We start from the raw sequence: 27,481 nt of genomic DNA, 5'->3' as shown, positions 1-27,481 counted from the left end.
GCTGCGCTGGGAGCCGCAGGTCGGTGAGTCCGAGGGCACTGCTGGGGCGGCGGGAGTTTCATTTTTCAGGAGACAGGATTTGGTGAAGGAGGGAGGAAGTTATTGCAGGCGGATGGAGATTGGGGCTGCCAAAGTGATACGGCAGCCACCGATGTGGGGCTCCGGCCAAACGAGGCGGAGATTGCTCGAGACTCTCGGCGAAGGGGAGGCCGCGGGAGGGGATCCTGAGTCAGGCGAGGGGCTTGGTGGTCAGGTGGTGCAGCCGGCCGTGTAAAGCAAGGAACGATGGCAGCGGGGGAATAAATGACCAGCTCGTGGCTCGTGCTCGGTTTTCATCATCTTTATACCCATTTCAGTGCTGGCCCGATATTCAGTGAAGAAAATTGGGGCTGAAAAAGGGGAAACGACTTGTTACTAAATCCCAGAGTTGGGACGCGGGGCAGCTGGGATTTGAGCTGAGCCTTTTGATTCTAAAGCCAAATCTGGAGCTTCTGTACAGGAGTTTAGGGGGCAGCTGAATGGTCTAGAATAGGGCCAGGCAATTTTTCCTACACAGGATCAGATAGTATTTTCCATTTTGTAAGCTAAAAGGCAAAATCGAGGGTATTATGTAGGTAAGTACATAATATAAAAAGAGATAAAACGGGAGTGAAGGGAGGTGGAGGAGGGCACGGGCGGGGCAGGGATGGCGATGGAGAGACTTGACTTGGGGTGGTGAGCGCGCAATACACTTTATTGATGATGTGTTGTGGAATTGTGCACCTGAAACCCGTATGATTGTGTTAACCAATGTCACCCCAATAAATTCAGTAAAAAAAAGGAAAAAGATAAAACATTTCTATACATTTTTATTGACAGAATTAAAAACTTTATTTTAAGGACACTGAATTTTAATTTCATAGAAATTATGTGTCATGAAATACTATTCTTTTGATTTTTTAAAAAACCATTGAAAAATACAAAAATCAGTTTTTGTTCAAGGGTCATACAAAATCAGGCAACTGGCCAGATTTGGGCCATGGGCCATAGTTTGCCAACCCCTGGCCTAACTCTGTGCTGTTCAATCCAATGGCCACTGGGCACATGTGAATACTGAGCCCTTGAAAATTATCTGGTCCAAATTTGATGTGCTATTAGTATAAAATAGGGGTTTTAAAGATAGTCCAAGAAAACAAGTATAATAATTTTCTATGTTGTTTACATGTTGAGATTATAATATTTTGGATAGATTGGACTAAATATTTTATTAAAATTAATTTCACCTGTTTTTTTCAAAAGGATTTTTATTTATTTATATTTAGAGAGAAGGGAAGAGAGGGAGGAAGAGAGGGAGAGAAATGTCAGTGTGAGAGAAGAACATCCCTCAGTTGCCTCTTGTTGCGCCTCATCTGGTGACTGGACCTGCAACACAGGCATGTGCCCTGACCAGGAATTGAACTGGTGACCTTTCACTTTGCAGGATAGTGCCCAATCACCTGAGCCACACTGGTCAGGGCTCGCCTGTTTCTTTTTACCTTTTTATTAATTGTCTGATAGTTTTTTAAGGTGGCTATTAGAAAATGTTAACATATACATGTATTTGCATTTGTGGCTTGCATCATATTTCTGTTGTATAGCTCTGCTTGCGACTGAAGCTTGGGTGTGCAGGTATTTGGAGGTGGGGTCTTGGGGAGATGATTAGGTCATGAAGATGGTGTCCTCATGAATGGGATTAGTGCTCTTATTAAAGGGACCCCAGAGAGCTCCTTCACCCCTTCTGACACAGCAAGAAGACAGCAGTGTATGAACCAAGAAGCAGGTTATTACCAGATACCAAGTCTGCCAATGCCTTGGTCTTGGACTTCCCAGGCTCCAGAACTGTGAGAAGTAATGCTTGTTTATAAACTGCCCAGTTTTTATAGTATTTGTTATAGCAGTTGAATGGACTAAAACACTCCCCTTCTCTGACCTTTGGTTTCCCTCTCTGTTAATGAGAAGTTTGAACCTGATCTTTGAAAGCGATCATCTCTTGATCCTTTTCTAGCCATTAGGGACTAATGTACTAGAAGATGTGGGTGAAATAGACCTTGCCACTGGAGGTGGGTGTGGCCAGGAAGCAAGGAGGCTGTGTCATCTGTCGTGGGATGGTTCTCTCCTGGTGAGAGGCAGACAGTGTTTGCCTAGCACGTTCCCCACTTTCTCTGCCAGGCCTGGCACTCAAGCCCATCACCGGATGGTTCTGGTCCAACTTTCCAGCCTTACTGCCCATCTTGCCCTATTCATGGAGTTGGGCTGTAGCCACACATGGACGCTGTTATGCCCACTCCCCCTCCTTAATGTCTCTCATTGACCCTCTTTTCCATCTCCACCCCTGGACAAGTGCTGTCCCAGTATTCAGTGACTTCCTGTTTCCTGTGAAAAAAAGGAACTCTGTTGTTGGCGTGTAAGCCCCTGCCCAACAGCACAATCTCAACTTCTTTGTCATGTGGGACTCTTTACAGTTCCCCAAACAGTCCATGCTTTCTCTGCCTGTACCCCTTCTCCCCCACATCTGCCTGGAGAACCCCCCATTCAGTCTTCATAGTGCACCCCAGGTGCCTGTCGGTTTCTGTGGGACGTCTTACCCTTCCCACCCACCTCCACAGCTTGGTCAGTGCCTCCCACAGGTCCCTGTCCTCCTGGCTCCCTTAATACAGCATTCATCTCACTGTCTTCTGGGGCAGGGGCAGCCTCTGAGGGTGGGGCCAATGGGTTATGCAGGATGGGCGCTTGGTGATGTTCCTGGAAATGCTGACTGACGGAAGAAAAGCTTTCCTCTAGTGGCTTCTTTAAGTGTCGTTTACACGCAGTTGTTGAAGCCTGTTGTGGTAAAGACTGGGCACACAATTTGTCCTTGCCTTCCTCTGTAAGCAGCTAAGCTCATTTCTTTCTGTCTTTTTAAAAAAAAAATAAGCCTTTTTTTTTCCCCTTAAATCTTCACCCGAGGATGTTTATTGATTTTTGAGAGGGAGAGAGAGAAACATTGACCAGTTGCCCTCCCCCTGCCCCCACTCCCTCCGCACGCGCCCCAACCAGGGATTGAACCCACAACCTGGCTGTGTGTCCTGATTGGAGATTGAACCTTTTGGTATACAGAACGATGCTCCAACCTGGCCAGGGCTGAGCTCCTTTCTTAGTGTCCCTTGTAGTAAGATGAGGCCACATGACAGAGTCTCACCAGTGGAATGTGAGTGGAAGTGGAGTGTGCCCCTTCCAGGCCTGGCCCTCAAGACTTTCACACTAGTTCCTCCTCATACATTTCCTCTGCCAGCTGCATGCAGATGACAAGGCCCAAGGGGATGGTGGAGCCACAAGGTGGGTCCTTAAATGACCATGAGGAGAGCTGCCTCTGCCTGAACATGCACTGTGTCCTTATCTGTAAGAAACTTTCTTCTGCAGTGTTTAGATCTGTTTGGTACCACAGCGTAGCCCACCCTGGATGATAGTCATGTCATCCAAACCTGAGGGCCAGTGACAGAGTAATGAAGGCACATTTTGGCCTAGATGGCAGGCTGGATGGGGGAGGTGAGAGAGAGAGCTGACCCAGCCACACTCTGGCTGGCACAGTTGGCTAGATATAGGAGGCATTCTCTGTGGCCAAGAACCCAGCAGAGAGTCTGGGCTCTGGGGAACGGCACATGTTCCATTTGGGACATGCTGTAATTGAGGTACCATGGTGGCAGTTCAGTACTGATAGTTGTGCCTGAGGGCTTGGAGTTCTGGAAACTGCCCTGAGGGGTGTGGACATGTGGGTGGCTGTGGAAGGCAGGGTGTGAATGTATGAGTGAAGCGATGAATTGTTGTGGAACCATAAACTGAGGCCCTAAACCATAAACTAAAGAGTCTCCAGGGCTGATATTTTAAGGAGACACTGCTGCCTCTCAGAGGGACACTGGGCATTGCTGTTTTGTAGCCTTTTTTGCCAGCTTGGTCTGCAACAGTGGGTCCTCAATCTGTTCCTGCCTCAATGCCCAGTGCCCAGAATGCTTTAGGACAGTGAGAGGCCAACCCCATGGGCCTGGGAAAGTGAAGTTTTAAGAGCTATGAAGGGGATTGTGATGTGAAGCCAGACTGCGCCCCTCTGCTGTGGCCACTGTTGGCAGCCTTGTGGGCTCCGGAGGAGACTGGTAGGATTAGGTTTGTGTGTGAAGCACATATGCAGTTGAGGTCCGACTCCAGAAGGGTGTCCTGGGCATCTCTGATTTGCCTCTGTTGGGCAGAGGCTGCTTCTGAGACACAAGCTTGGCACAGTTGGCTGTCACAATAATGTGACCTGGGTTGGGGGGAGGTGGTCTGCCAGCTGGTAGAGCTTCTCTAGAACTTCCAACTCTGTTTTGAGGATTGATTTGAGACACATAGGGGAGCGCAACACGGAAGGAGTCTTCCCTTGGATGCTTTTCTTGTTCATGTTTGTAATTGTCTTAGCGGCTCTCCTTTCTCCCTGCTACCTGCCAGCCACTTGGCACACCTTCTCTGATCCCTGCAGCAGTGCTGAGAGGTGGGTGTTTCAAATGAAGAAGCGAAGAGCTATGTGGCTGGTTCTTCTCTGGATTGAGTGCTGACCTGCGAACCAAAGGGTCACTGGTTCAATTCCCAGTTAGGGCATGTGCCTTGGTTATGAGCAAGGTCCCCAAAATCTTTAAAAATAAAATAAAATAAAATGAAGAAGCAAGCTTCATGGAGGCCTAGGTAAGGGCTGACACCACAGATGTTTTCCATCAATGAAAATGAGTTTAGGGGCCCTGGAGTAAGATGACAGGACCTAGTAGGGGCTAAGGTGAGCAGGGTGGCACCTGCCCCACCAGCTCCTGTGTGCATGTGGGACTGTGTCATCTAACAACTGTCTAAACATAAGTGGAAATAGAACATTTTTTTATCATACTTAAGTAAATGTTGGCAAATAATTTCTTAAGATGTTGAAAACACTGTGCAGACCAAGCAAGCACATCTGAACCAGATTTGGCCCATAGGAACCAGTTTGTAACCCTGTGTTAAGGGATCTTTTATTCATTTTGCAGGTATTGAGGTTCCTGCTGGAGGCATTGGGATAAAGGGGACAGACCCGGTGCAGGATATCATTGGTCAATGTCAATATTATGTGGTCTGTACGTTTAGAGGGACATTTCTTTGGTTCATCACACAGCATTTTCTGGAGGAAGCAGAAGTCTGATGGACATTGTATTAGTTTGCTAGAGCTGCCATAACAAAGCACCACTACTAGCTGGGCAGTGTATAGCAATAGAAGTTGATTGTTTCCCAGTCCTGGAGGCCAGAAGTCCAAAATCAAGGTGTTGGCGGAGCTACATACTCCCTTTGCAGGCTGTAGGGTAGAATCTATTCCATGCCTCCCTCCTAGCTTCTGGTGTTGTTGGCAATCTTTGGTGTTCGCTGGTGCTATAGACAGAATGTGCCCTATTGTTGAAACCTTAATCCCCAAGGCAGTGTTATTTAGAGTTGGGGCCTTTGGGAGGCAATTAGGTTTAAATATTTTATTTATTTATTTTTAAAGGGAGGGGAAAGGAAGAAGAAAGAGAGGGAGAGAAACCAATCGGTTGCCTCTTGCATGCCCCCAGCTAGGGACCTGGCTCTCAATCCAGGCATGTGCCCTGACTGGGAATTGAACCTGTGACCTTTAGGTTCACAGGCGGGTGCTCAATCCACTGAGCCACACTAGCCAGGGCATGGAGGCAAATAGCTTTAGTTGAGGTCATGGGGTTCCGGGGGCTCATGATGGGATGGTGAGTTTATAAGAAGAGGCCAGGGAGAGCTCCCTTTTCTTCCCTCGCTGTCAATTGAGGACACAGTGAAAAGATGGCCATCTGCAAACTAGGAAACAGGTCTTCACCAGATCTACCAGTGCCTTGAGGACTTCCCAGCGTCCAGAACTGTGGAAAATAAATGTTTGTTGTTTCAGCCACCCAGTCTATGGTAATCTGTAATAGCATCCTGAATTGACTAGGACACTTGGCTTGTGGATGCATCACTCCAATCTCTGCCTTCGTTATCACATGGCATTTTCCTTGTGTACACAAGACCCTTGTGTCTTCTCTTCTTACAAGGTGTTAGTCTAAGGGCCTACCCTTCTCCAGATGGACCTCATCTTAACTTGACTGCATCTGCAAAGACCCTATTTCCAAATAAGGCCATATGCACAGGTACCAGGAGTTAGGACTTGAACATGTTTTTTGAGGGACACACAATTCAACCCACGACGGATATGTAGAGTGGGCAGAAATGTGGGGAAGAGCACTCAAGGTAGAGGGAACAGCAGGTGAAACGGCACCTCCAGAGGCAAAAGGGAACAATTGAGTTCTAGGAAATAGAAGAAATCAGCACAGCTAGAGAGAAAAGTGGGCATAAGGCGTGGCTGGGTGGCTCAGGCTAGGCCTCACAAGTTGTGTGGAATGGTCAGGCTTGGCTGGGCTGCAATTAGAGACAAATCCCAATCTTAGCAGCTTCACAGTGGACAGATTCCTTTCTTGCTCATGTCCAGTGTGACATGGGTTGAATAGCTCTTCTCCACAACGTAGCTATACCATCAGAACACATGGTCTCCATTGGAAGGGAGGTCTGGGCGAGGTCCTGGCCTCCACTGCCCAGGCTTGGAAGTGATCCTTCCACTTACAGACCACACAGCAGGGAGGTCCAGCTGAGGGGTGATGAATTTCTGTGACCCCCAAATGTCTCTCTCACTGGTATTCAGGGTTCAGATTTCATTCTCAGAGCAGTGGGAAGCCAGCCAGGGTTTTCACACGGAGTGTGACAGTTTTAGAAAGTTTCCTCTGGGGCCAGAGTCAGGCCTGAAGGAGCGTAACTGGGGCTCGTGGAGCTGAGTGCGAAGTGGTCCAGGTAGGAGTTGGCCAGCACAGTCAAGTTCTACCTTGCAGACTCAGGAGAGAGAGAGAGAGAGAGAGAGAGAGAGAAATTCATGTAATTTAAAAAACTTTGAAAGTACTTTTGTGCCTGTCCTCTTTATTCTACACTGATGGTTGTACACGTTCTTATACATTTATCGCCTGACAGCCTGAATCCTCAAAGCTACGAGACTGTATTCTGTACTCTCTGGGCCTCTTAAGGGACTTTTGGTGGTAACTGGGCTCTTTGCTGATTTGAGAACCTCATTGTCATGGAAGATGCCCTCTCTTCTAGGTCTGTAGTTGGGACACAATAACAAGAATGGAGATCCTTGTGTCAGAGGGATTTTCTGCTGCTTCCAAATCCCAGGGCCCTGCCTTTGTCAGAAAACACTCCTGGATGCAATATGAAAGCATTCTGGGCTAGGACTGACCCTCACTGGTCTGCAGTCCTTTGTAGTTTATAAAATATTTACTAAGCCATTGCTTTATTTGAGCCTCAGAATAATTAAATCTGATATAAGATTTAATTCAGACCAAGGAACTCAGGAGCTCAGAGATACTTTGGCCTACAGTAGCCAGCAGCCTGGAAACAGTGTGGAGTTGGAAGTGCTGGCTTTGTGGTCAGTATATATATATATATATATTTTTTTAAAGTATATTTTATTGATTATGCTGTTAGAGTTGTCCCAATTTTTTTCCTTTGCCCCTCTCTGCCAGTACCCTCCTTCCCTCCAGCAATCCCTCCACCCCTTAGTCTGTGTCCACGGGTTGTGCATGTAAGTTCTTTGGCTTCACCCTTTCCTATACTTTTCTTAACATCATCCTGTCTATTTGGTTCCTACCAATTCTGCTTCTTGATCCCTGCACCATCTTCCCCTTTTTCCCCTCTTCCTCCTCCCAGCTAATAACCCTCCAAATGATCCCCATATCTATGATTCTGTTCCTGTTCTGGTTGTTTACTTAGTTCTTTTTAAAAAATAATTTGTTTATTTATTTTTAGAGAGAGGGGAAAGGAGAAAGAGAGGGAGAGAAACATCACTGTGTGGTTGCCTCTCACTCACACCCCCATCTGGGGACCTGAGGTGCAACCTAGTCATGTGCCCTGACTGGCAATCGAACCAGCGACACTTGGCTCACAGGCCGACGTTCAATCGACTGAGCCACAGCAGCCAGGGGCAGTTTTTGTTTTTATTTTTATTTTTTAGATTCAGTTGTTGATAGTTGTGAGTTTGTTGTCATTTTAATGTTCATAGTTTTGATCTTCTTTTTCTTAAATAAGTCCCTTTAACATTTCATATAATAATGGCTTGGTGATGATGAACTCCTTTAGCTTTACCTTCTCTGGGAAGCACTTCATCTGCCCTTCCATTCTAAATGATAGCTTTGCTGGATAGAGTAATCTAGGTTATAAGTCCTTGCTTTTCATCACATTGAATACTTCTTGCCAGTCCCTTCTTGTCTGCTAAGTTTCTTTTGAGAAATTAGCTGATAGTCTTAAGGGAACTCCCCTCTAGGTAACTCTTCTTTTCTCTTGCTGCTTTTAAGGTTCTCCCTTTAACTTTTGGCATTTTAACTATGATGTGTCTTGGTGTAGTCCTCTTTGGGTCCTAGTTGTTTGGGACTCTCTGTGTTTCCTGGACTTGTAAGGCTATTTCCTTTGCCAAATTAGGGAAGTTCTTTCATTATTTTTTAAAATAAGTTTCAATTGCTTGTTTTTCCTCTTCTTCTTCTGGCATCCCTATAACTTGGATGTTGGTACGTTTAAAGTTGTCCCAGAGGCTCCTAAGCCTCTCCTTGTTTCTTTCATTTCTTGTTTCTTCTTTTTGTTCTGGGTAAATGTTTATTTCTTCCTTTTGTTCCAAATCTTTGATTTGAATCCCAGCTTCCTTCTCATCACTGTTGGTTCCCTGTATATTTTTCTTTATTTCACTTTGTATAGCCTTCACTTCTTCCTTTATTTTGTGCCCACGCTCAATCATTTCTCTGAGCATCCTGATCACTAGTCGTTTGAACGCTTCATCTGATAGGTTGGCTATCTCTGTTTCATTTAGTTCTTTTTTCTTTTTTTTTTTTCTGTTCTTTCATTTGGGCCATATTTCTTTGCCTCCTCAATCTGGCAGACTCCCTGTTTGTTTCTGTGTATTAGGTAGAGCTGCTTTGACTCTGTTTCTTGGTAGTGTGGTGTGATGTAGTAGGTGTCCTGTAGTGTCCAGTGCATTGTACAGCCTCCCCTGTCACCCAAACTGGGTACGCCAGGTGTGCCTTTTGTGTGGGCTGCATACACTCTCTTGTAGTTGAGCCTTAGTTGCTCTTGGCAGGTCAATGGGAGGGATTTACCCAGGCCAGTCAGCTGTAAGGACTGGCTGTGACCACTGACCACCAACCTCCGCCCTCCATGGAAGATCAGCTGTGCAGGGGCAGGGTGGTGGTGCTCCAACTGGTCTGTAGCTGTTCACTGGGTGTGTTGGCCCCGGGATTTCCTGGGCGGTGCTGGCCAAGGTTAGACCCTACCTGTGTTTTGCCAGGGGCCACCCTGCCTGAGCTATAAAGCAACTTGAGATGGCTGCTATTTGTGCTGTGCCTGGAGGTTCCTAGGCAAAGCCAAGCTGTGAATCTAGGCTGGCTGCTGCTAGTGCTGGGCCTGGAGCTCACTGAGGCCAGCTGTTGCATGTTTGATAGGATTTAGGAAGTTGTGAAGCATGAGCCAAGACCACCCATTCATATGGAAAAGCAGCTTGGTTGGGTTGGGAAGTTGTGTGGGATGGACTCTCTGGGGACCTCTAAGGCAGGTCAAACAGTGTTAGCCAGGTTAATGGAGCCTCAGGTATGGCACCAGCTTTCTGGCTCCATTTTGTTGGATGTGGTTTCTTTAATTCCATACTTGTCAGAATCCCATTCAACTCTATTTCTGACGGTTCTGGCTGATGGTTGTTTTATATTTTAGTTGTAATTTTGATGTGGTTGTGCAAAGAGGTGAGCCATGTCTGCCTACACTGCCATCTTGATCAGATTTTCTTTGGCCAATTTTAGATGTGTAATTTCAGCATTTTCCTGTATAAATTATGGATAAGCACACATAAAATTATTTTGAAGCTTTGATCAAGCCATGTTGGTGAAAGTATTTTGCAAACTCTGAAACATAGTCTGAATGTTGTTATCCTCAGACTTGACATGTCATTAAAATTGTTTCCCAAGTTGTGCTAGAGGAATCCACGTGGACAAGGACAAATTAAGTGAATTTGTGTCCCCAGTAGTCATGCCCTGTGACTGCATTTAGACTATTTGACTTTGAACTTAATCACCAGAATTATCTTCATTGTGGGGAGTTTGTTCTGGATTTCACTGCAGCCTTGCTGGCAGATCCATGCATGACTAAGGTTTTATGGGTATATGTGAATTCCAGTTAGTGGTCAGGTGGGCCTTGGAGTTGAGCCAGAGGGCATTTGCTCAAGTCGGGGTGGATGCCCCAGCTCTAAGTGATTGATTCCTTGCGGGGAGAGCAGTGCTATGTGGCCAACTCTTCAGATTTTCTAAAGTTGATTATTTTGTCCAAGTACAAATCTGTCAGTTTTCATTCTCACCGCATCTCATTGGCTGGCTGGCTGGAGGAGTAAACTTTGACCCAAGGCTCTGGGCTTAAGTGTTCTCCTTTGTAAATTGGTGGTGGTACCTCTTTTCATAGGGCTTTTAGGAGACCAGATGAGAAAATAGAATGCCTGGCCCGCCACACGGGGCTTGGCTGCTGGCATCCAACAGGAAAACTGTCAGCTACTTCTGTTCTGTCACTGTGGGTAATCCCCAGGCTTCTGAGGTTGTAATCCAGGTCCATTTGGGACCCCTCACCCATCCATATATGGAATCACAGATTATGCAGGCCTTTCATATTTGGTTGCCATGGAGATACTATTAAGGGGTTTTGTATATTAGAAAGAAAACCCCCCTCCCACACACACACCTCATGATTTCATATTAGTGGTATATTTTTCTTAAAAATTAAATTACAGCAAAAATAAGTGACTTGAAAAAATTTTCAGTAATCCAAAGGATAAAAGCGATGCTAATCGTCAAAGTGGTGACCGGCGGCGACCTGATTGGGGAACACAGTTTCTCCCGCCACATCCTGGTCGGTACGGTTGGCCCCAGATCCCCAGAGGACTCCTCCTCCAGCCCGCTTCTTGCTACTGTGGGAGGCGGCAGGAAGGGCCCGAGTGCGGGGCTTTGAGGGGCCCAAGGTCAAGGGGGAGGGCGGGCTGCTTCGCAATTCCTCCGAACGTGCCGAGGGCCCTACGGGACCCTACGCGCCCAATCTCGGCCTCCCGGGTTCTGTCACTTCCAGCCGGGCGGCCTTGGTTAGTGAGATTTAATCCAGCTGACTTTACCCTTCTGGGAAATAGAGTGGCCGAGGCTGTCAATGCTGAGATTGGGGGCACTGGGAGGAGAGACTGCGGCCTAACAGGGTAGAAGGTACGACTCAGGCCTCACGGCCTAAGACAACTCTGTCTTCCAATCCCGCAACCCTCCGCAGGGCCCAGACTCGCGCGGGTTCTAAAATGACAAAGCCCGCCCATATCTAGTGTTCGCGCGCCGACGTAGCCAATGGAACGCCGGAGCAGAGTTGAGTGACGGACAAGCGAAGCCAATGAGCACGCGTTTTGTTGCGACGTGCCCCCCCCCTTCCTGGCCCCGGCATTATAAAGAGCGCCACGCGTCGGTATTGTCAGGCGGCGGCACTGCGCGGGCCCGAGCGAGTCCTTTGGTTGGTGGGTGCCGTGCAGCGGTGGTCGAGACGGAGCGCGCGACGTTGTGGCGGCTCCGTCGGCTGAGGGAGGGGAGGCCGGGCAGCGCGAGCTTGAGGGCGGCCGAGCCCGCGGCACCTTCCCGGCGGGTGGGGACGAACGGGCCTCGCGGCCTCACCAGCGGCGAGGTGAGCGGCCGGGCCCGCGGGCGGCGGGCGGCAGGCGGGAGCCGCTCGGGCCTGACGTGTTGTGGCCGCTCTTTGCAGGAGCCGCTGCGTCCCGGTCTAACATGTCGGAAGCGGGTGAGGAGCAGCTAATGGAGACGACGGGAGCCACTGAGAACGGGCACGAGGCCGCCCCCGAAGGCGAGTCGCCGGCCGGGCCCGGCACCGGGGCAGCGGCAGGCGTTGGAGGCGGGAGCGCGGCGCCCCCGGCCGTCAACCAGACCAGCGCAGAGGGCGACCAGATCAACGCCAGCAGGACCGAGGACGACGCCGGGTAGGTGCAGTTGCGGACCGACAGGCTGCCGCCTTTGTTCTGGGGCGCCTTTTGTTGGCGCCACGCGGCGGGGGGAGGGGCGGCCGGCCAGGGCCTCTGCGCCTGTCCGCTGCGCCGCCGCTCGCGCTCGAGTTTGCAGGAGTTTGTTGGGTCGACTTTGGCGCCGCCTCGGGTCCTCGCGCGGGGCCGAGGACGGGCCGGCGCCCGGAAGGGGCGTGCGCTGGGACCCGCGGCAGAGTGGGTCTGGGCCGCGCGGGGCCTGCGTGGGAGGAGTTGGCGCGCGTCCGGACCGCGTCCTCCCTCCACCTTCTGCCGAGGGCGGAGTTACGGTCTCGGCACCCGGAAGCCGCGAGTTCCTTGAGAGCGAGTTTTCGAGGTGTGGTGGAGACTAGCAGGAACGAGTCTTTGGATACGTGGTTGTTACACAAATTGTTTCCATTGTGAGCTCTCAGGGCCTGTACCCCTGGCCAGGTTGTTCGTCCTTTCCCTTGCCCATTCTGGGGGTGTTGTCTCCTGAAGCTTGTTAGGGTCAAGGTTGAGATTGGGAGGGTCGTGGACATTTAACATTTTCCAAAAGGAGTGCTCTTCTGGGCTCAAGGGGTAGACCTTTGTTACGGATGGTGGCTTTATTATAATTTTCTCAGTGAAATCCTTGCCAGGGCCTGTCCTAATATCACAGCTTTCTTATAAGACTTGTTGCCATGTGTCTCACCCTACCATTTCAGAAAAATGTTCGTTGGTGGCCTGAGCTGGGATACCAGCAAAAACGACCTGAAGGATTATTTTTCCAAATTTGGAGAGGTCGTTGACTGTACAATAAAAATGGATCCCAATACTGGCCGGTCAAGAGGGTTTGGGTTTATTCTCTTCAAAGATGCAGCCAGTGTGGAGAAGGTAAGCTGGGTATCTCCTATCAGCAGTGTATTCTAAGGAGGACACGATTCTTAAGAGTGCGCTTAGTTGTGTGTTCTGCACGTGGTTGAGAGCTTTGGAAAACAGAAAAGCAGCTGTTCGTTTCTGTTTTTGAAAAATTAAAAATACAGATGAAGAGGAATAGTGAGTATGTGCTGGAGTGGTCCAGGGAGATGATAGTGGACATTTATTGCCTTTTTTGTGCCTATTCTGGACACTGCAAATACTTTATTGTGAGGACTAGAGAACAGTCCGAGGTTGCTATAAGATAGGCATTTTATCTTTTACAGAAAACAAACTAAGGTTCAGTAGTTTAAGTAGAGGAGCTCACACAGTTAGTTAGGTGGTGGAGTAAGGATTCCAATCCCTGTGCTCTTATTCACTACTCTTAATCACTGCCACTTTCTTTTCGGACAGTCCTTAAACGGGGCTGCCTAGGCAGGAAGGGAGGGGTATATGGCATGGGACAAGTCTGGGGATGGGGTGGGGACTGATTTATATGTTAATGCTGTTTGAAGGTTGGGTTGGAAAGTCAGGTTGGGGGTAGAGTTTGGAGGGACAAAACACATTTTGTGCACCTGTTTTGGGGTTTTATAGCTCCAAGAGAAGGGACTTTAACAGGGTTGTGCTGCTGAGTTAGAACCCAACTTCCTTCTGTTGGAACCAGGTCCTAGATCAGAAGGAGCACAGGCTGGATGGTCGTGTCATTGACCCCAAAAAGGCCATGGCCATGAAGAAGGAGCCCGTAAAGAAAATTTTTGTGGGGGGGCTGAATCCAGAAGCCACTGAGGAGGAAATCAGAGAGTACTTCGGCGAGTTTGGGGAGGTGAGTGTGGCCTGCCAGCTACCCTGAAGCGGCAGTGTTCCTGGTTCTTGACAGCCTTGGCTGGTTCCTCCTCTTCTGGCCTTCCTGGAGCTTCCCCTTATGGGTCTTGGGGTTGGGGAGATACTGGTCCTAAGCTTTGCCTGTGTTTACAGATCGAGGCCATTGATCTTCCAATGGATCCAAAATCACACAAGAGGCGGGGCTTTGTTTTCATCACCTTTAAAGAAGAGGAGGAACCTGTGAGGAAGGCTCTAGAGAAAAAGTTCCACACCATTGGTGCAAGTAAGGTAAGGTGACTCCAGTTCTGTGTGTCTGGTCTCTTGCTGCGGGAGGGCTGGGCCCTGCAGGTGTGGCGTAGGGGGTGGGCTGCCTCCAAGAACTCTCCAGGGTAGTGAGACCTCATTGTTTTTCTGTAGCATCTGCCCTGACTCGGGGCCGATAGTCCTGTCCTTCAGGGAGCTCCTAGCCTGGCAGGACTGGCAGTAAAAACAGGATGTGAGGAAGGCAGGAGAGGAGGGAGGGTTGCTTCCCTGGGATGCAGCAAGCATGTTGAGTAATCTTTTTGATTCTTGGTTTAAAGCTAGAGATCAAGGTGTTCTGGCTCTAGTGTCTTAAGGCCTGTAGTTCTCAGAAGATTCTAGAACTTCTTCCATTCACTGATTTCTTCCTTTGGTGGTGAAACCTTTTCTGCTATAGAAACTGCTGCCGAGTTTTTCTCCTGTTCTGTTGCTGCCATACAACCAAATCTTTGTTTACCTCAGTCTCCTTTGGACCCTGGTTTAGTCAACCCCATCCCAGCAAGATCCTTCCCAAAGACCTCCCAGGGTCCTGGCCTACTCATATCCAGGGCCAGTTTTGCCTTCAAATCAGGAGAAATGAGAAGTGCAACTGTTACCCCTGAACTTTGGTCTGGAGAGAGGGTGGTATTGCTTCATGTATTCTCCAGGTGGCTTTTGGTAGGTGAGGGTGTGACTTACTGTGGACAGGTAGGCTGGAGCTCCTGGAAACAATATCGTGTGTGGGAAATTGGAAAGATTGGATAGGGCTGCTAAATCTCCTGTAAAATGAGGTTGGATCCTTGGGGCAATTGGATAAACATCACCCATGAGTTGTTAGCCCATTGGAGAGTGACTTCTCTGGGCCACAGTGAGAAATGGGCGGTAAGAGCCTGTTAGGGCAGCACTAGTCAAACAGCTGGCAGTGGGTCTTGAAATTGTGTATTTAGTTGTATATGAATTCAGTAAGGTAGAAAACATCAGATTGCACCACTGGTGGGGATAAAATTTGCCAGTTTTTTATAGGAGTATGCTTACATGGGGGCACATTATGTAAAATGTTTTTACTGGTCTTAATTGGGGGAGGAGTATGTGTCAGAGTACTCTTCAAAGAATACACTTCTGATTTCAGCACTGAAAGGTCCCTGACCGTACCTCCACCCACAGTGGGCAGGTTTTTTAGCAAAGAAATTGACTCTGGGCCCTAAAGGGACATAAGCTTTTGGCCCCTCCTAACAATAGACCAGTGATAGGGAGGAGTGGTGGTAGCAGTTTGGCCTCAGGCAAGCCCCACCCTGAGCCTCAGTGGCTTTCTTCTGTAAGTTGGAGGTTAGGGTCACCACAATACATTTGAGTGAGGTGCTTCATATTTTCTGTAAGAAAGTAAAATAAAATTAGAAAGTCTTATTCTCTAAGGCCCCTTTTCTAGGCAGCCTCTGATCCCCTTGCCTGGTAGGACCAAGGTGGCACCAGACCTGATATTTGGTGTTTTGCTATACTGGGCTGGTAGGGGCCCAGCCACCACTCCCCTCTTCATTGTTAGACAGGGAGCTTCCCAAGGCTGTCACCAGCAGGCCTGGATTTGTATCCACCATCCCCAGTGCATTCTTTGGGGAAAGGTTTGAGCCGAAAAGGTCTGTCTAGGTTATAGTTATGGTTTTTGGAGCTTCTAGCCCATATGTGGTTTCCCCTCGTATATTTTGTATTGAGAAGATGGATCAGATCTGCCATCTGAGTATTTGTAAATGAAGGTCTTTGTGCACAATCCCACTCCAGAACTTGTCCCAATGGCCTAACTTCCTATTCTTTTGGCTTTTAGTGTGAAATCAAGGTGGCTCTGCCCAGAAAGCTCTATCAACAGCAGCAAGGCTCTGGCCGCGGTGGGAACCGCAGCCGAGCGAGCCGAAGTGGTGGTGGCGGTGGAAGTGGAGGAGGTGAGTGGAACCTGGATGGACATGGGTCTGGTTTCTGCCTGCATGGAGCTTCCGTGCCTATCTTGGGGGCTCGCTCTGGCCTCTGGTGTGGCGGGGTGGGCAGGAACAGGAATGGCTCTCCTGGGTGTCCAGGCTGTGCTGCTGCTGGTTAGAGTGGAAGAGCCCATATTTCCCATGCAGCCTGGTACCTCAGGGCAGTTGGGATCATTTGTATCGCACTCTGAGGGCTGAGGGGAGCCTGATGGGCTCTTTGGCTGTCCTGAGTCTTGGTCCACCCTTGGGCGGGTGGGCATAAGGTAGGGCAGGGCTGTGCCAGGCGCTTTACCTCCTTTCCACCCAGGCCCCTCTGACTCCAAAGCCTGAACTTTTAACGCCATGCTGCCAGGGAGGGTGGGGGTGAACAGGTGATTCGAGTAAGAGCAAGTTCCTGCCTCTTTGGCCCTGAGTGAGGTTAGTATTCTCTTCTGTCCTGGCCTTCAGCTCTACAGTTTGGGTGTCAGGTGCAGGGCAGGGCTCAGGGCCCTGCATACCAGGACAGCAGCCCCTTGGCTTCTACCTCCGAGCTGCCATAGTAACCCTGCCACCCACAGGGCAGGATTTCCTCCATCCTAGCTCCTGTGTGTGCTAAATGGTCCATGGGCCCCTGTGCCCTGCTCCCCCCACAGGTCAGAGTCAGAGTTGGAATCAGGGCTACGGCAACTACTGGAACCAGGGCTACGGCTACCAGCAGGGCTACGGGGCTGGCTATGGCGGCTACGACTACTCGCCCTATGGCTATTACGGCTACGGCCCCGGCTACGACTACAGTAAGTAGGAGAGAGGGAGGCCCCATCCAGTCGCCCACCGGGAGGCAGGACAGACAGTGCAGGGGCCAGTGGCAGCAGGGGCTTTTGGAGTCAGACGGGCTGGGCTTTGTGGCCTGCCCCAGGGGTGTTGGCTCTGGTGAGGATTTGAGCTAAGCACCTGGCACAGGGGTAAACGTTTAATAAATCTAGTTGCTATCATTGTTATTCTTGTCCCTAGGCCAGGGTAGTACGAATTACGGGAAGAGCCAGCGACGCGGTGGCCATCAGAATAACTACAAGCCATACTGAGGCTTCGGCAGGAGTGCCCGACTGACCGCACATGCTTTGTTTGGGTATTGAGTGAACACAAACAATTATGTACCAAATTTAACTTGGCATACTTTCTATGGCTTGTTCCATGTGCATCTTATTTAAAATTTCCCCCCTGGAAATCACTTTCCTGTTGACTATTTCCAGAGCTCTAGTTGTTTTAGGCAGCGTGTGATGTCTCAGAGACCAGAGGGCATTGTGGGCTGATTGTATTATCGGGTTATCCAGAACCAGGTAGGAGGGTCTGTTTCCTGCTGCTGCTCTGCAGCCTGGACCTGTGGACCCTGGTTGTAAAGAGGTCTATCCTAGGAAAAGCAGTGTCACCTTTTTTCACCTTTTAATTTTATATTATTTGTGTCATACATTTCCTGTATTGGAAGTGTTAATTTTACTGTACTTTTTGGTACCTTTTGGGAATCTAATGTATTGTAAGGTATTTTACACGTGTCCTGATTTTGCCACGACCTGGATATTGAAGCTATCCAAGCTTTTGAAATAAAAATGTAAAAACCCCCAAGCCTGGGTGAGTGTGGGGTATGTGGTAAAAGAGGGCAGGGCCAAGTGCTCCCAAGCTTTCTGAGCTCCATCATCTTTTGTGACCAACAGCGCCCTGTCAGGCATAGTCATGAGCTCTCCACATCCTTGCTTAGTTTCCTATAATGACTCGGCCTTGTGTAGGACTTGGGCCCCTTTAAAATTAGGAAATATCTTTGAGGTTTGAGGCAACTTTTCATGAAGGTGAAGATTATGTAGTGGAGATGTTATTGCCCCTAAGGCAGTGATTCTGAGGCACCTTGGAACACCTGCCTTAACTTAGCAATGGAGATGTGGTTCTGTCTGCTAGCAGGACAGTGATCCTACATTCAACGGTACCCCCTCCAGGTTGGCAGCACCTCAAGTCTGGTAGCAAGAGGCTGTGGGGCTCCAGCTGGACAGAGCCCAATAAAGGGAGTTTGGTTTCTTCCCCCTGTTAGAAGGAACTAACTGAAGTCTGGCTTACTGAGGAGTGCAAGAGCCACTGCTGATGCTCAAGAATCCAGCTGTGGCCCACTCACCTAGACTTCATGACTCAGCAGGACTGCCACAGGGCCGGGACCTCAGCGTCTCACAACTTCTCACCTTCTCTTCCATGTCTGCAAAAGACCCCCGAGCCACCCAAAAATGGTTAACCTTTCTTCTTCTGAAGGCCCCTGCAGTGTCTTAAGCTTCTTGGGTGGCAGTTTAGAGATTGGGCCCATCAGAGGGGCCCATGATCCCCACCCTTCACCTCTGTGTATGTGCCACCAGCTACACAGGTCAGCAACAATTCCCTGCAAGGAAAAAACCAACCCTCATGTTTCCCAAGACTTCCAGACTCAACTGGAGGCTCCTCTATAGGAAACCTAAGCCAGTTCTGTGCCTCACCTCACCCAGCAGATGCAGTACCACCTCCAGTTGTATCCTGTAGGGGTTGGCCCTTAGCTCCAGGGGCCTGGGGACAGCACTGAAATAGCCCAGAGATGGAAGACAGACGGACTGCTCTGATCTCCAGGAGAAGGGACTTGGCCTGTTTTGGGCCACCCAACAGACCTCTGTATACACAGCACAGCCTCAGTGCATAGACATGTCTAATTTGCTAGATATTTCCTTGTTAAGTGGATTTAGGAATGAGCTGACCTTGATGTTCCTAGGTGATTGGGAATGTGGAAAGGAACTTCATTTTGTGTGCAGATTTGCCACTCGCTCTTGGTGACCCTTAGCCTCAGGTAAAGCAGAAAGCTGCCATCTACGTTTCGCATGGCTTTTAGACCACTTGAATGAGGTCTAGTTCTGATGGCTGGGCTCATAAACCCAAGACTTTGTTTCCTTTGTCTTGTATCCCACCCTGGAACCTGCTCAGGTGGGGTGGGTGGTGGCTCAGCTCCTACCTACCCAGTGCTTGGGGAAAGCCCCTCCAGGCACAGGCAGGACTAGAGGGGGGCCTTGGACCCGTAGGACTCCTCACCACTTCAGCTCCTTGCTCCCTGCACTGTCCAGAGGGCACCTGGCTCAGCCACTGAGCCCCTCCCTGGTCATACTGGAAGGTTCTAGCTGCTGGTTCCAGGTTGGGTTCTAGAGACTTGGTCAGCTGTCCCTTGGGCTTCTGGCTCACCTGTTAGGATGGCATCCAGCTTTGCCACCACATGTTGGGCATTGTCCAGGCTGAAGCACATTGGGGGCTTAAACTTCAGGACATTCTTCCCAGGACCGTCAGTGCTCAGCAGAATGTGGTTCTCCTTCAGCCTGTAGGGCAGGACACAGCAGGGTCCTTCACGTAGCCTTCAAGGCCTTACTTAGCGTAGCGTTGGCCGCCTGGCCAGGGCTCCAGCCATACTGCTCTTGGAACCTTCCCCAGGACTGTTCTGCCCCCTGGACAGGGTACTGGCTATGCCTTGCAAAACTCATGCTTATCTTTTGTGGCCTGGCATTTGATGGCCTGCCTGGGGTGCCCTATACCTGACCCTGCTGCCCCTCGGAGCAGGGGTCCCATCTCATCTGTCCCTAGAGTCCCAATCTCATCTAAGCCAAGACTGACTAGTCCCAGAGCTACAATGTGGTTCCATTTTATGTATGATTTGTGTACGGTTTACTTTGTATATGTTGGAAAAGTGGAACATTGCAGAGCAGTATAATAAACCCCATGGACCCCTCACCTAGCTGCAGTAACTTCCCTGTTCTCTGCACACAGGCAATCTGTAGTCCCAGGCAGAGCTTTATCAGTTCTAACTTCCAGTTCTTGTTAGGACGATGTCTTGATCCTTTTTAACATCACTAGTACCTAAGAATCATTTTTAATATTCCACATTTAACCCAGGGATATATTTTGGCCACTGAGAGATGAGATTGTATTTACGTGTGGCCCCCACTCCCACTTATTTATTTTTACTTCATTCTGCTATTTTGAACCATGGTGTCCTCAGCGTGCCTTCTTGCCTTCTCCCATCCTGTTCTTCCTGGCACTGACTGCCCATGCTAGATAGAAAGAGTAAGGTCTAGATTTCAAATCCAGCTCTGCCATCGTGTAGGAGGGTGACTGCAGGTGAGACACCCATCATTGGCTCCAGTTTGCCCCTTGACTGTGAGGTGGCTATGAGGTAGAGGAAGTCAGGTTGGGCCTTGGACCTGAGCACCACCCCCCTTTCTACCAGCCATGCTGGATTCCTGAGTAGGTGAGTGGGCAGATGTGCCTGACCAGCAGGGAGAAGGCAGAGACAGGATTGTCACTTAGGAGGGGTGAGTCCAAAAACCTCACAGAAGGGAAGAGGTTTTACATTAATTTGTACGGTTTATATGAATTCCAAAAAAAATGATATCAATTTCCCAAGGGTTTTGAGAGGTGGGGAAAGGGGGTAGAAAAAATGGAGATAAAAGGGAATAATGGAAGGGTCCTGAGGCTGGGGTCCTGCTTGGGTTCAAGTGAAAATGTGAACTGGGGCGGGGGCGGGGGCGGGGGGGAGGTGCTTCTGAGTCTGGAGATGGCTGCTCCATCTCGACACCCCAACCTGAAGAAGAGCAGGAGTCCTGTCCACCCCCAGTCCCTGGTATGGCCCTGGAGAAGCCGCTTTCCCCTGGGCAGCCAGGGTCTGAGTGCCCAGGCAGCTCTGGCATCTGGGCAGAGGTGGTGCTTGGGCTGGCAGTGGCCCATGCCCACCTGAAACCTTTGCTGCCAGGCACAGGGCACAGGCAGCTGACCAGGCCACTTTCTCTATCTGCAGACCTCAGTCAAGGGGATGCACGGATTGGCCTCCCCTTCCCCCCTCAGAGGTCCAGAATGCCCTGGAACACAGTGGATGGAAGGAGAGGCAAGAGGGAGGCTCCTTTCCTGGTCAGGGCCCTACACACTGCAAAGGCAACTTGTTTGAAGAAAAAGTACCTGGACACCAAGTAGTCAGCCTCTTCGGTGGCTGGTGTCCTTGTGGCCTCATCTTTGATCAAATCCACACCAACGAAGAGCCCGACGCCCCTGGAGCAGAAGGTGACATTTTAGGAGGCCAGGCCTGAGGGACGATGGGCCTTGCCCTTGCCCTCTGCCTGGGTCTCAGCCAACCCCCATCAGAAAGTCCATCAGGGCTTGCCCTCTGCCTCTTGGGGAGACGGCCGTAGGAACTGGTGGTGGTGATGGGTGTGTGACAATTTCAGGAAGTGATGGCAATGGGGAGGGGCCCCTGCTGTGGGCACAGGAAAGGTTGGAGGCCCGAACTACTTGATCTGGCTTTACCCCTCCCAAAAGTGCCATCTTGGGCAACAGCCACTCTGCTTCAGTTCTTCCACTGTGGAGAGTACAACTCCCTCCCAGTGGCCAGGAGGCGGAAGAAGGAAGATGCTTGGTTAGTGGGTATTGACTGCTGCCCTCAGCCTCACCTGATATCCCCGATGATGGGATGTTTGGCTTTTTGCTGCCTGAGGCGTTCCATCAGGAAGCTGCCCACGCGGGCTGCGTGAGCCTGCAGCTGCTCCTTCTCCAAGACATCCAGGACGGCCAGCCCAACTGCACAGGACACTGGGCTGCCCCCAAACTGAGCCAGGGGGCAAAGGGGATGTCATGTCCAGCAAAGCAGGCTATGCCCAGGGAGCATGAGGGCAACAGACTTCCCCACACACTCCAAGGGAAGTGATAAGTATAGGCCTGAACCCCTCAGGGTTCAGAGTGCTGAGCAGTAAGTGGGGTTCTCCTGAGGGCCCTGTGGTCTGTCCCACCTTTCCAGGTGCTAATGTGACTAGAATCCAGGTCACGTACTCCCACGGGTGCAGTAGGAGCCCTGAGGAAATGCAGAGTCAGAGGAAGCAGACTACGGTACATTTCCACAGAGCTGGTTTTGGTCCAGAGGCATTAGGGTCCCATGTCATGGGCAGGCCCAGACCCACAACATTGGACTAGTTCCCATCACCTCCAACGAGGGCCAAGAGCAACATGGCAGAGCCACACCCAGAGAAAGCCTCTGGCTTGAGCTCACAGGTCTGGGTGAACCCAGGACAGATTTTAGGGCACAGACTACAGCTGGCTGTGTTTGAGCCATATGTGGCTGAGGATCCATTTTGTTTGGCTTTGTGAGAAGTTATTAAAAGTTTTGGATTGGATGTGAATGCTTTAAAATAATGCAAAAATAACAAGTTTTGACTTGCACCTGGCCTGTCTGGCTCCCCTGGTATTGGCTGTTCCCTTCAGGCACCCTGGGCCCATAGGTTCACTTCCTCCATCTGGCCCTGCAGGTGGTCTTAGTGGGGACATGCATTGCAGAGCCAGAAACAAGTGTTTCTCTTGCAGACCATGTTCTTTTTTGTGTTGAACCACTTTTTTTCTTAAACTGGATCTTAAAAAAAGCTATTGAGGTATAGTTTGTTTACAATAAATGCATATATTTAATGTGCATATGGTCAGCTACCACTTAAATACAGGGATACATTCTGGGAAATGTGTCCTTAGGTAATTTTGTCATGTGAATGTCATAGAACACACTTAAAACAAATTACGTGGCATAGCCTATAGGTCTGTAGGGAAGAAAAAATAATTGGTTGAGACATCCCTGTGATAAAAGACATTAACAGAAGTACAAACAAAAGTTGAATAACATGTATACCTTCTGTATACATAGGAGAGACCCAGGAAAACCGAGTAAGTTACCAAAATGGGTGAAAGCCACACCTTAAATACCATCTCCAGCTGAAGACAAAAGATGATGGGGTGGGAAGCCTGTTAAGGAAGGTGACCAGAAAAAGACCTGTAAACCAGGGTAAGGCTGTTAAGCAAATTTAGGTTATTTCCTTCTGCATTGATAAGTATTTCTAGGGATAAGGTCATTCCCCTCCCCCCCCCCTTGGTACAGAGGGAAGACACCCTTAGAAATGGAGATTTTCCTTATAAATAGAAATGTAGCGTATAAGAGGGTCACTTTTACTTGGTTTTCAGAGATTTTCCCAGATCTGCTGTTTCTTAAAATTAACCAGCCTAAAATAATCCTTATGCCAAAGAAATATATTTTGGGATGACAAATTCTGTTCCCCTATAGCTCCTAGGATACAAAGCTGTTCAGCATGTTACAGTATGGACTGTGGTAGGCAATTATACAGTTTTAAGAATTTGTGTAATATGCTTGTTAGGACTGCTACAACATCACTAGGTGGTAGGAACATTTCAGCTCCATAATAATCTTACGGGATCACTATCCTGTATGCTGTGGACAAAAAACGGGTCCAACCTCAAAAGGTGTTCTGGTCATAAATTCCTAACTGGCCAGGTCATGCCCCAGGCCTAGTAGCTTTTTATATATTTTAGGCCTATAACTTCCTTAGTACATGATTTATCTTTGCTTCAAGCTGGCCCTATCTATTGTTTCTGGGCATCTAGGTCAATACACTTTTGAAGTAAATCACTTCAAACCTTGTTAATTATTCTGTAAGTCAGTGGGGAACTTGCTTTCTCCCACTTTCATGATATCTCCCTTAGTTCCCTCTTAAATTCCAAATGCATAAAAGAAAATGCAAAATGCTTATTTTTAGAAGCATTTTTTTTTTCTGAGATCTTGCTTCCAAGTGTATCCTCTGGTTCAGATTTTTTCTGTTACTTTATTTCTCACAGTTGACATTAAATATCTTTCAGGTGTACAGCATAGTGGTTAGACATTTATATAATTTTGGCTCAAATAATTTTTTATAAAAATTCAAAAATCTACAAGTTTGTATGTCATCATTGTGGTCTGTTGTTGACCAAAATGTCATTACATGGTTCATGACTATAGTTCAATACGATTTGACAGATGTGTAGAACTGTAGAACTTCTGACACAATGAGGACACACAACATTTCCATTACTCCCCAGAGTTCCTTGTGCTGCCCTCCATTATTGGCCCAGGGAACCACTGACCTGCTTTCTGTCACTATAGTTTTGCCTTTTTCAGAATGTCATATGAATGGAATCACAGAATATGCATCCCTCTGTGCCTCGCTGCTTCTGCTCAACATGGTTTTGAAATTTATCCATATTGTTGTGTGTATCAGTAGTTTGTTCATTTTATTGTTGCATAGTATTCCATTGTATGGACATAGCATAGTTTGTTTATCCAATCTGTTCATGAACCCTTGGGTTATTCTGATTTTTGGCTATTAAGAATAAAACTTATTTATAACAAGTCTATAAATATATGTTCTCATTTTTCTTGGGTAAATACCTAGGAGTGGAACTGCTAGATTATATGATAAATGTATATTTAATTTCCTAAAAACTGTGAAACTTTTCCAAAGTAGTGGTACCATTAACTTTCTTACCATTAATCTATGAAATTCCAGTAGTTCCACATCCTTAAAAACATGGAATTGTCAGTCTTGTTAATTGTAGCTGTTCTAATGGATGTGTGGTGGTATTGTGTCGACCATCTTCAACATTTGTGTGCAGAGCCCCCTGAGATCACAGAAAGCTCTCTAGGTGATTCTGCTATGAGGCAGCTTTATGGTATGTCTGAAACAAATTGTGTGTGGAATGGATACAGGATGCATTGAGGCTACTTATGTATATTATTAACCATGAGCTTGTTAAAAGGTAGAGCATCTATGGCTTAGAATCATGACCTGCAGAAGATACTCAACTAGCACAATGGGTAGGTCTTTCACCTCAGAGGGAAAACAAAGAAAATGAACAAAAACTTTGACACTGTCCTGGAAATCTAGAAGGCCATGCATATATGTAGGGATATGGTCAATGCTAAGTTCATGTTCAGGAAAGACCTAAAAAGCTCTAAACTCACCACTGGCTACTTTGCAGCTCTGAAGAAGGAGGAAGTAAAGGCTAAGGCAGAGTTGTCAGGTGCTTGACTGAGCATACCTTACCACAAACCTCAGTCGTTAGATTACAGTGCCTATGCATGACAAAGAACACAGAATACACAATTAGTTCAAAAAGGCACTATACAAAGAACAAAAACCAACAACAAACCATGACGCAGGAACATGATTTTCAAAGTTGCCACATTATATTATTTAAAATGTCCCATTTTCAACAAAAAACTGAAACATGCAAAGTGTTGACATAAGAAAATGTCTAAACCGGTAGAGAATTTTTATAAGTTTATTTGAGCCAAAAACTGACAGTTGAAGCAAGATATCAAATGCTCCAGAGAATGACAGTTTTGCAGTTTTTCCTTTTTATCCCTAGAGAGCAAGAATGCTGTCCCCAACTACCACAAATGCATCAAGTGGTCCACATCTGGGGAAATCACAGCGGTCAGCATGTGCGGAGTGCAGTGGGTGAGCCTCACCCTGGGAAAATCACCTTTGTGATCACTTAGCTCCCCTGCCAAGTAAGACTGCAGTTTCCTTTATGCATTTGAAATTAAGGAGGGAAGGTAAGGAAAATTACATGAGGATGGGAGAAGGCAAGGGCGGGGGTTCGGTTATAGGATAGATTATGTGCTCTCCTGAGGGTGATCAAGGGGTGTTACTTATGGCATTTCAAAGGTGTGGGCCTAGATGCACAAGAACAATGGAAAGGGCTTGCTTAAACCTTGTTAAAAAAGTTACAGGCCAAAAAAATTACAAGCCTGGATCATGACTACCCATTGTTAATTGCCCCGTTAGGAAATTATGATTTATTATAGCATCCTTTTTTCATCCATAGGAGTGGGTGGAGAGGGGAAACAATAGAAACTGTCCCTGAGGAAGCCCAGATGTTGGCCTTATTAGATGAAGACTTTAAGTGAGATATATGTTAAAAGAGCTAAAGGAAATCATGCCCAAAGAACTAAAAAAACAAAACCAAAAACCAAAACAAACCCCAAAACATCAAAAACACCCCATGAAAATGATATCTCACCAAATACAGAATATCAATAGACAGAAATTATAAAAAAAGAACCAGCCCTGGTTGGTGTGGCTCAGTGGACTGAGCATTGCCCTGTGAACCAAAGGGTCACCAGTTCGATTCCCAGTCAGGGCACTTGCCTGGGTTGTGGCCCAGGCCCCCAGTTGGGGGTGCACAAGAAGGAACCACACATTGATGTTTCTCCCTCTCTTTCTCCCTTCCCCTCTGTCTAAAAACAAGTAAGATCTTAAAAAAAAAAAAAAGTTCTGCAGTTGAAAAGCACAATAACTGAAATAAATTCAGAAGAGAGGCCCAACTAGATTTGGACAGGCAGATGAAAGGATCAGCCAATTTGAGATAGGTCATTTGAGAGTGCCAAGTCTGAAAACCAGAAAGAAGGAAGAAAATGAGCAGAGCCTCAGAGACCTGTGCGACACAGTTGAGCAGGGCATACCACCACATGCTGATGGGGGTCTCAGATGGAGAGGAGAGAGAGGAAGGGGCAGAAAGAATGTTTGAAGAAGTAATGGTCAAAAATTCCCCAAATTTGATTAAGAAAACCACAATCCAACAACAACTTACACATCCAAGGAGGTCAATGAACCCGAAACAGGATAATAAGTTCCATATCTAGATAAAACATAACCAAACTATCAAAAGACAAAGAGGGTAGGTAAAAGGGGTGAAGGTGATCAAAAGGTACAAACTTCCAATTACAAAATGTCAATAAAATGTACACCATGGTGACTATAGTTAATAATATTGTATTGCATATTTAAAAGTTGCTAAGAGTGGAACTTAAAAGTTCTCATCACGAGAAAAAGTATCTATGGTGGTGAGTGTTAGACTTATTGTGGCGATCATTTCACAATCCAGTTGACCCCTGAACAATGTGGGGGTTAAGGGTGCCAACCACCCTCACAGTTGGTAATCCATGTATAACTTTGGCCTTCCACATATGTGAATTCCCAACCATGGATCTAAAATACAGTTGATCCTTGAACAATGCAAGTTTGAACTATGTGGGTTTATTTATGCAATCCGTGGATCTACAGTGCAAACCTGCATCGTTCAAGTGTCAACTGTTTAGTATTGAATCATTATGTTGTGTATCTAAAACTAATATAATGTATGTCAACTAAATCTCAATAAAAAAAGACAGAATATTGAAATCAGCAAGAGAGAAGTTAACTCATCACATACAGGAGTCTCAACAATAACAAGATTCCTCATGAGAAACCATAAAGTCAGAAGGCAGTGGGGTGACATATTCAAAGTAATGAAAGAAAAAGATTGTTGATCGAGAATTCTATATAAAGTAAAAAGTATCCTTCATACAGAAAGAAAAAAAAAATCCATCAAAAATGAAGGAGAAACTATAACAGTTCCAGACTTTTAAAAAATCATCACTAGTGAATCTACTTCACAAGAAATAATGTATTTTTTAGGCTGAAACGAAAGGACATCAGTAACTCAGATCTACATGAAGAAATAAGAGCAA

At 47.7% G+C, this 27,481-nt stretch overlaps 2 protein-coding genes across 9 annotated transcripts in view; one reads left to right on the top strand and one right to left on the bottom strand.

Moving 5' to 3' along the window:
- On the top strand, positions 1-21,218 carry HNRNPAB (heterogeneous nuclear ribonucleoprotein A/B). 4 transcript variants are annotated; one of them, XM_090287902.1, is made up of 8 exons: positions 1-23; positions 11,878-12,109; positions 12,835-13,003; positions 13,689-13,847; positions 14,000-14,134; positions 15,942-16,056; positions 16,722-16,862; positions 17,080-17,688. In XM_090287902.1, the coding sequence occupies exons 2-8, from the start codon at positions 11,901-11,903 to the stop codon at positions 17,148-17,150; spliced, it is 999 nt and encodes a 332-aa protein (XP_090144028.1). In that variant the 5' UTR covers positions 1-23; positions 11,878-11,900; the 3' UTR covers positions 17,151-17,688. The 4 variants fall into 4 exon arrangements, with proteins under 4 accessions (XP_090144028.1, XP_090144029.1, XP_090144027.1 ...); XM_090287901.1 differs by lacking the exon at positions 1-23 and adding an exon at positions 11,568-11,799; XM_090287903.1 differs by lacking the exons at positions 1-23; positions 16,722-16,862; positions 17,080-17,688 and adding exons at positions 11,566-11,799; positions 20,906-21,218.
- The window catches only part of PHYKPL (5-phosphohydroxy-L-lysine phospho-lyase), a 26,545-nt gene continuing 17,290 nt past the window's right edge, over positions 18,227-27,481 (bottom strand). For 4 of the 5 annotated variants that reach the window (XM_090287897.1, XM_090287898.1, XM_090287900.1 and 1 more), the window contains 4 exons: positions 21,552-21,706; positions 21,064-21,153; positions 19,303-19,433; positions 18,227-18,304 (listed from right to left, as the gene is read on the bottom strand). In XM_090287897.1, coding sequence (XP_090144023.1) covers positions 18,234-18,304; positions 19,303-19,433; positions 21,064-21,153; positions 21,552-21,706 — 447 coding nt within the window. In that variant the 3' untranslated portion in view covers positions 18,227-18,233. Of the gene's footprint in view, positions 18,305-19,155; positions 19,434-21,063; positions 21,154-21,551; positions 21,707-27,481 lie in introns of all 5 variants that reach the window. The other variant, XR_016513285.1, reaches the window with a different exon arrangement.

Source organism: Furipterus horrens, unplaced genomic scaffold (genome assembly GCF_987537825.1).
Source record: "Furipterus horrens unplaced genomic scaffold, mFurHor1.1.pri manual_scaffold_10, whole genome shotgun sequence".
NCBI classification, from domain to species: domain Eukaryota; kingdom Metazoa; phylum Chordata; class Mammalia; order Chiroptera; family Furipteridae; genus Furipterus; species Furipterus horrens.
The sequence above is the reverse complement of the archived record's forward strand: the minus strand, read 5'-3'. Positions and strand labels throughout refer to the sequence as shown.

Excerpts from the sequence above, each read along its gene's own strand:
- HNRNPAB (XM_090287902.1), top strand. The coding sequence starts at position 11,901 with ATGTCGGAAGCGGGTGAGGAGCAGCTAATGGAGACGACGGGAGCCACT. Across the intron at positions 13,004-13,688 it reads ATGCAGCCAGTGTGGAGAAG|GTCCTAGATCAGAAGGAGCA; the intron begins GTAAGCTGGGTA and ends TGTTGGAACCAG. Across the intron at positions 16,057-16,721 it reads TGGCGGTGGAAGTGGAGGAG|GTCAGAGTCAGAGTTGGAAT; the intron begins GTGAGTGGAACC and ends CTCCCCCCACAG.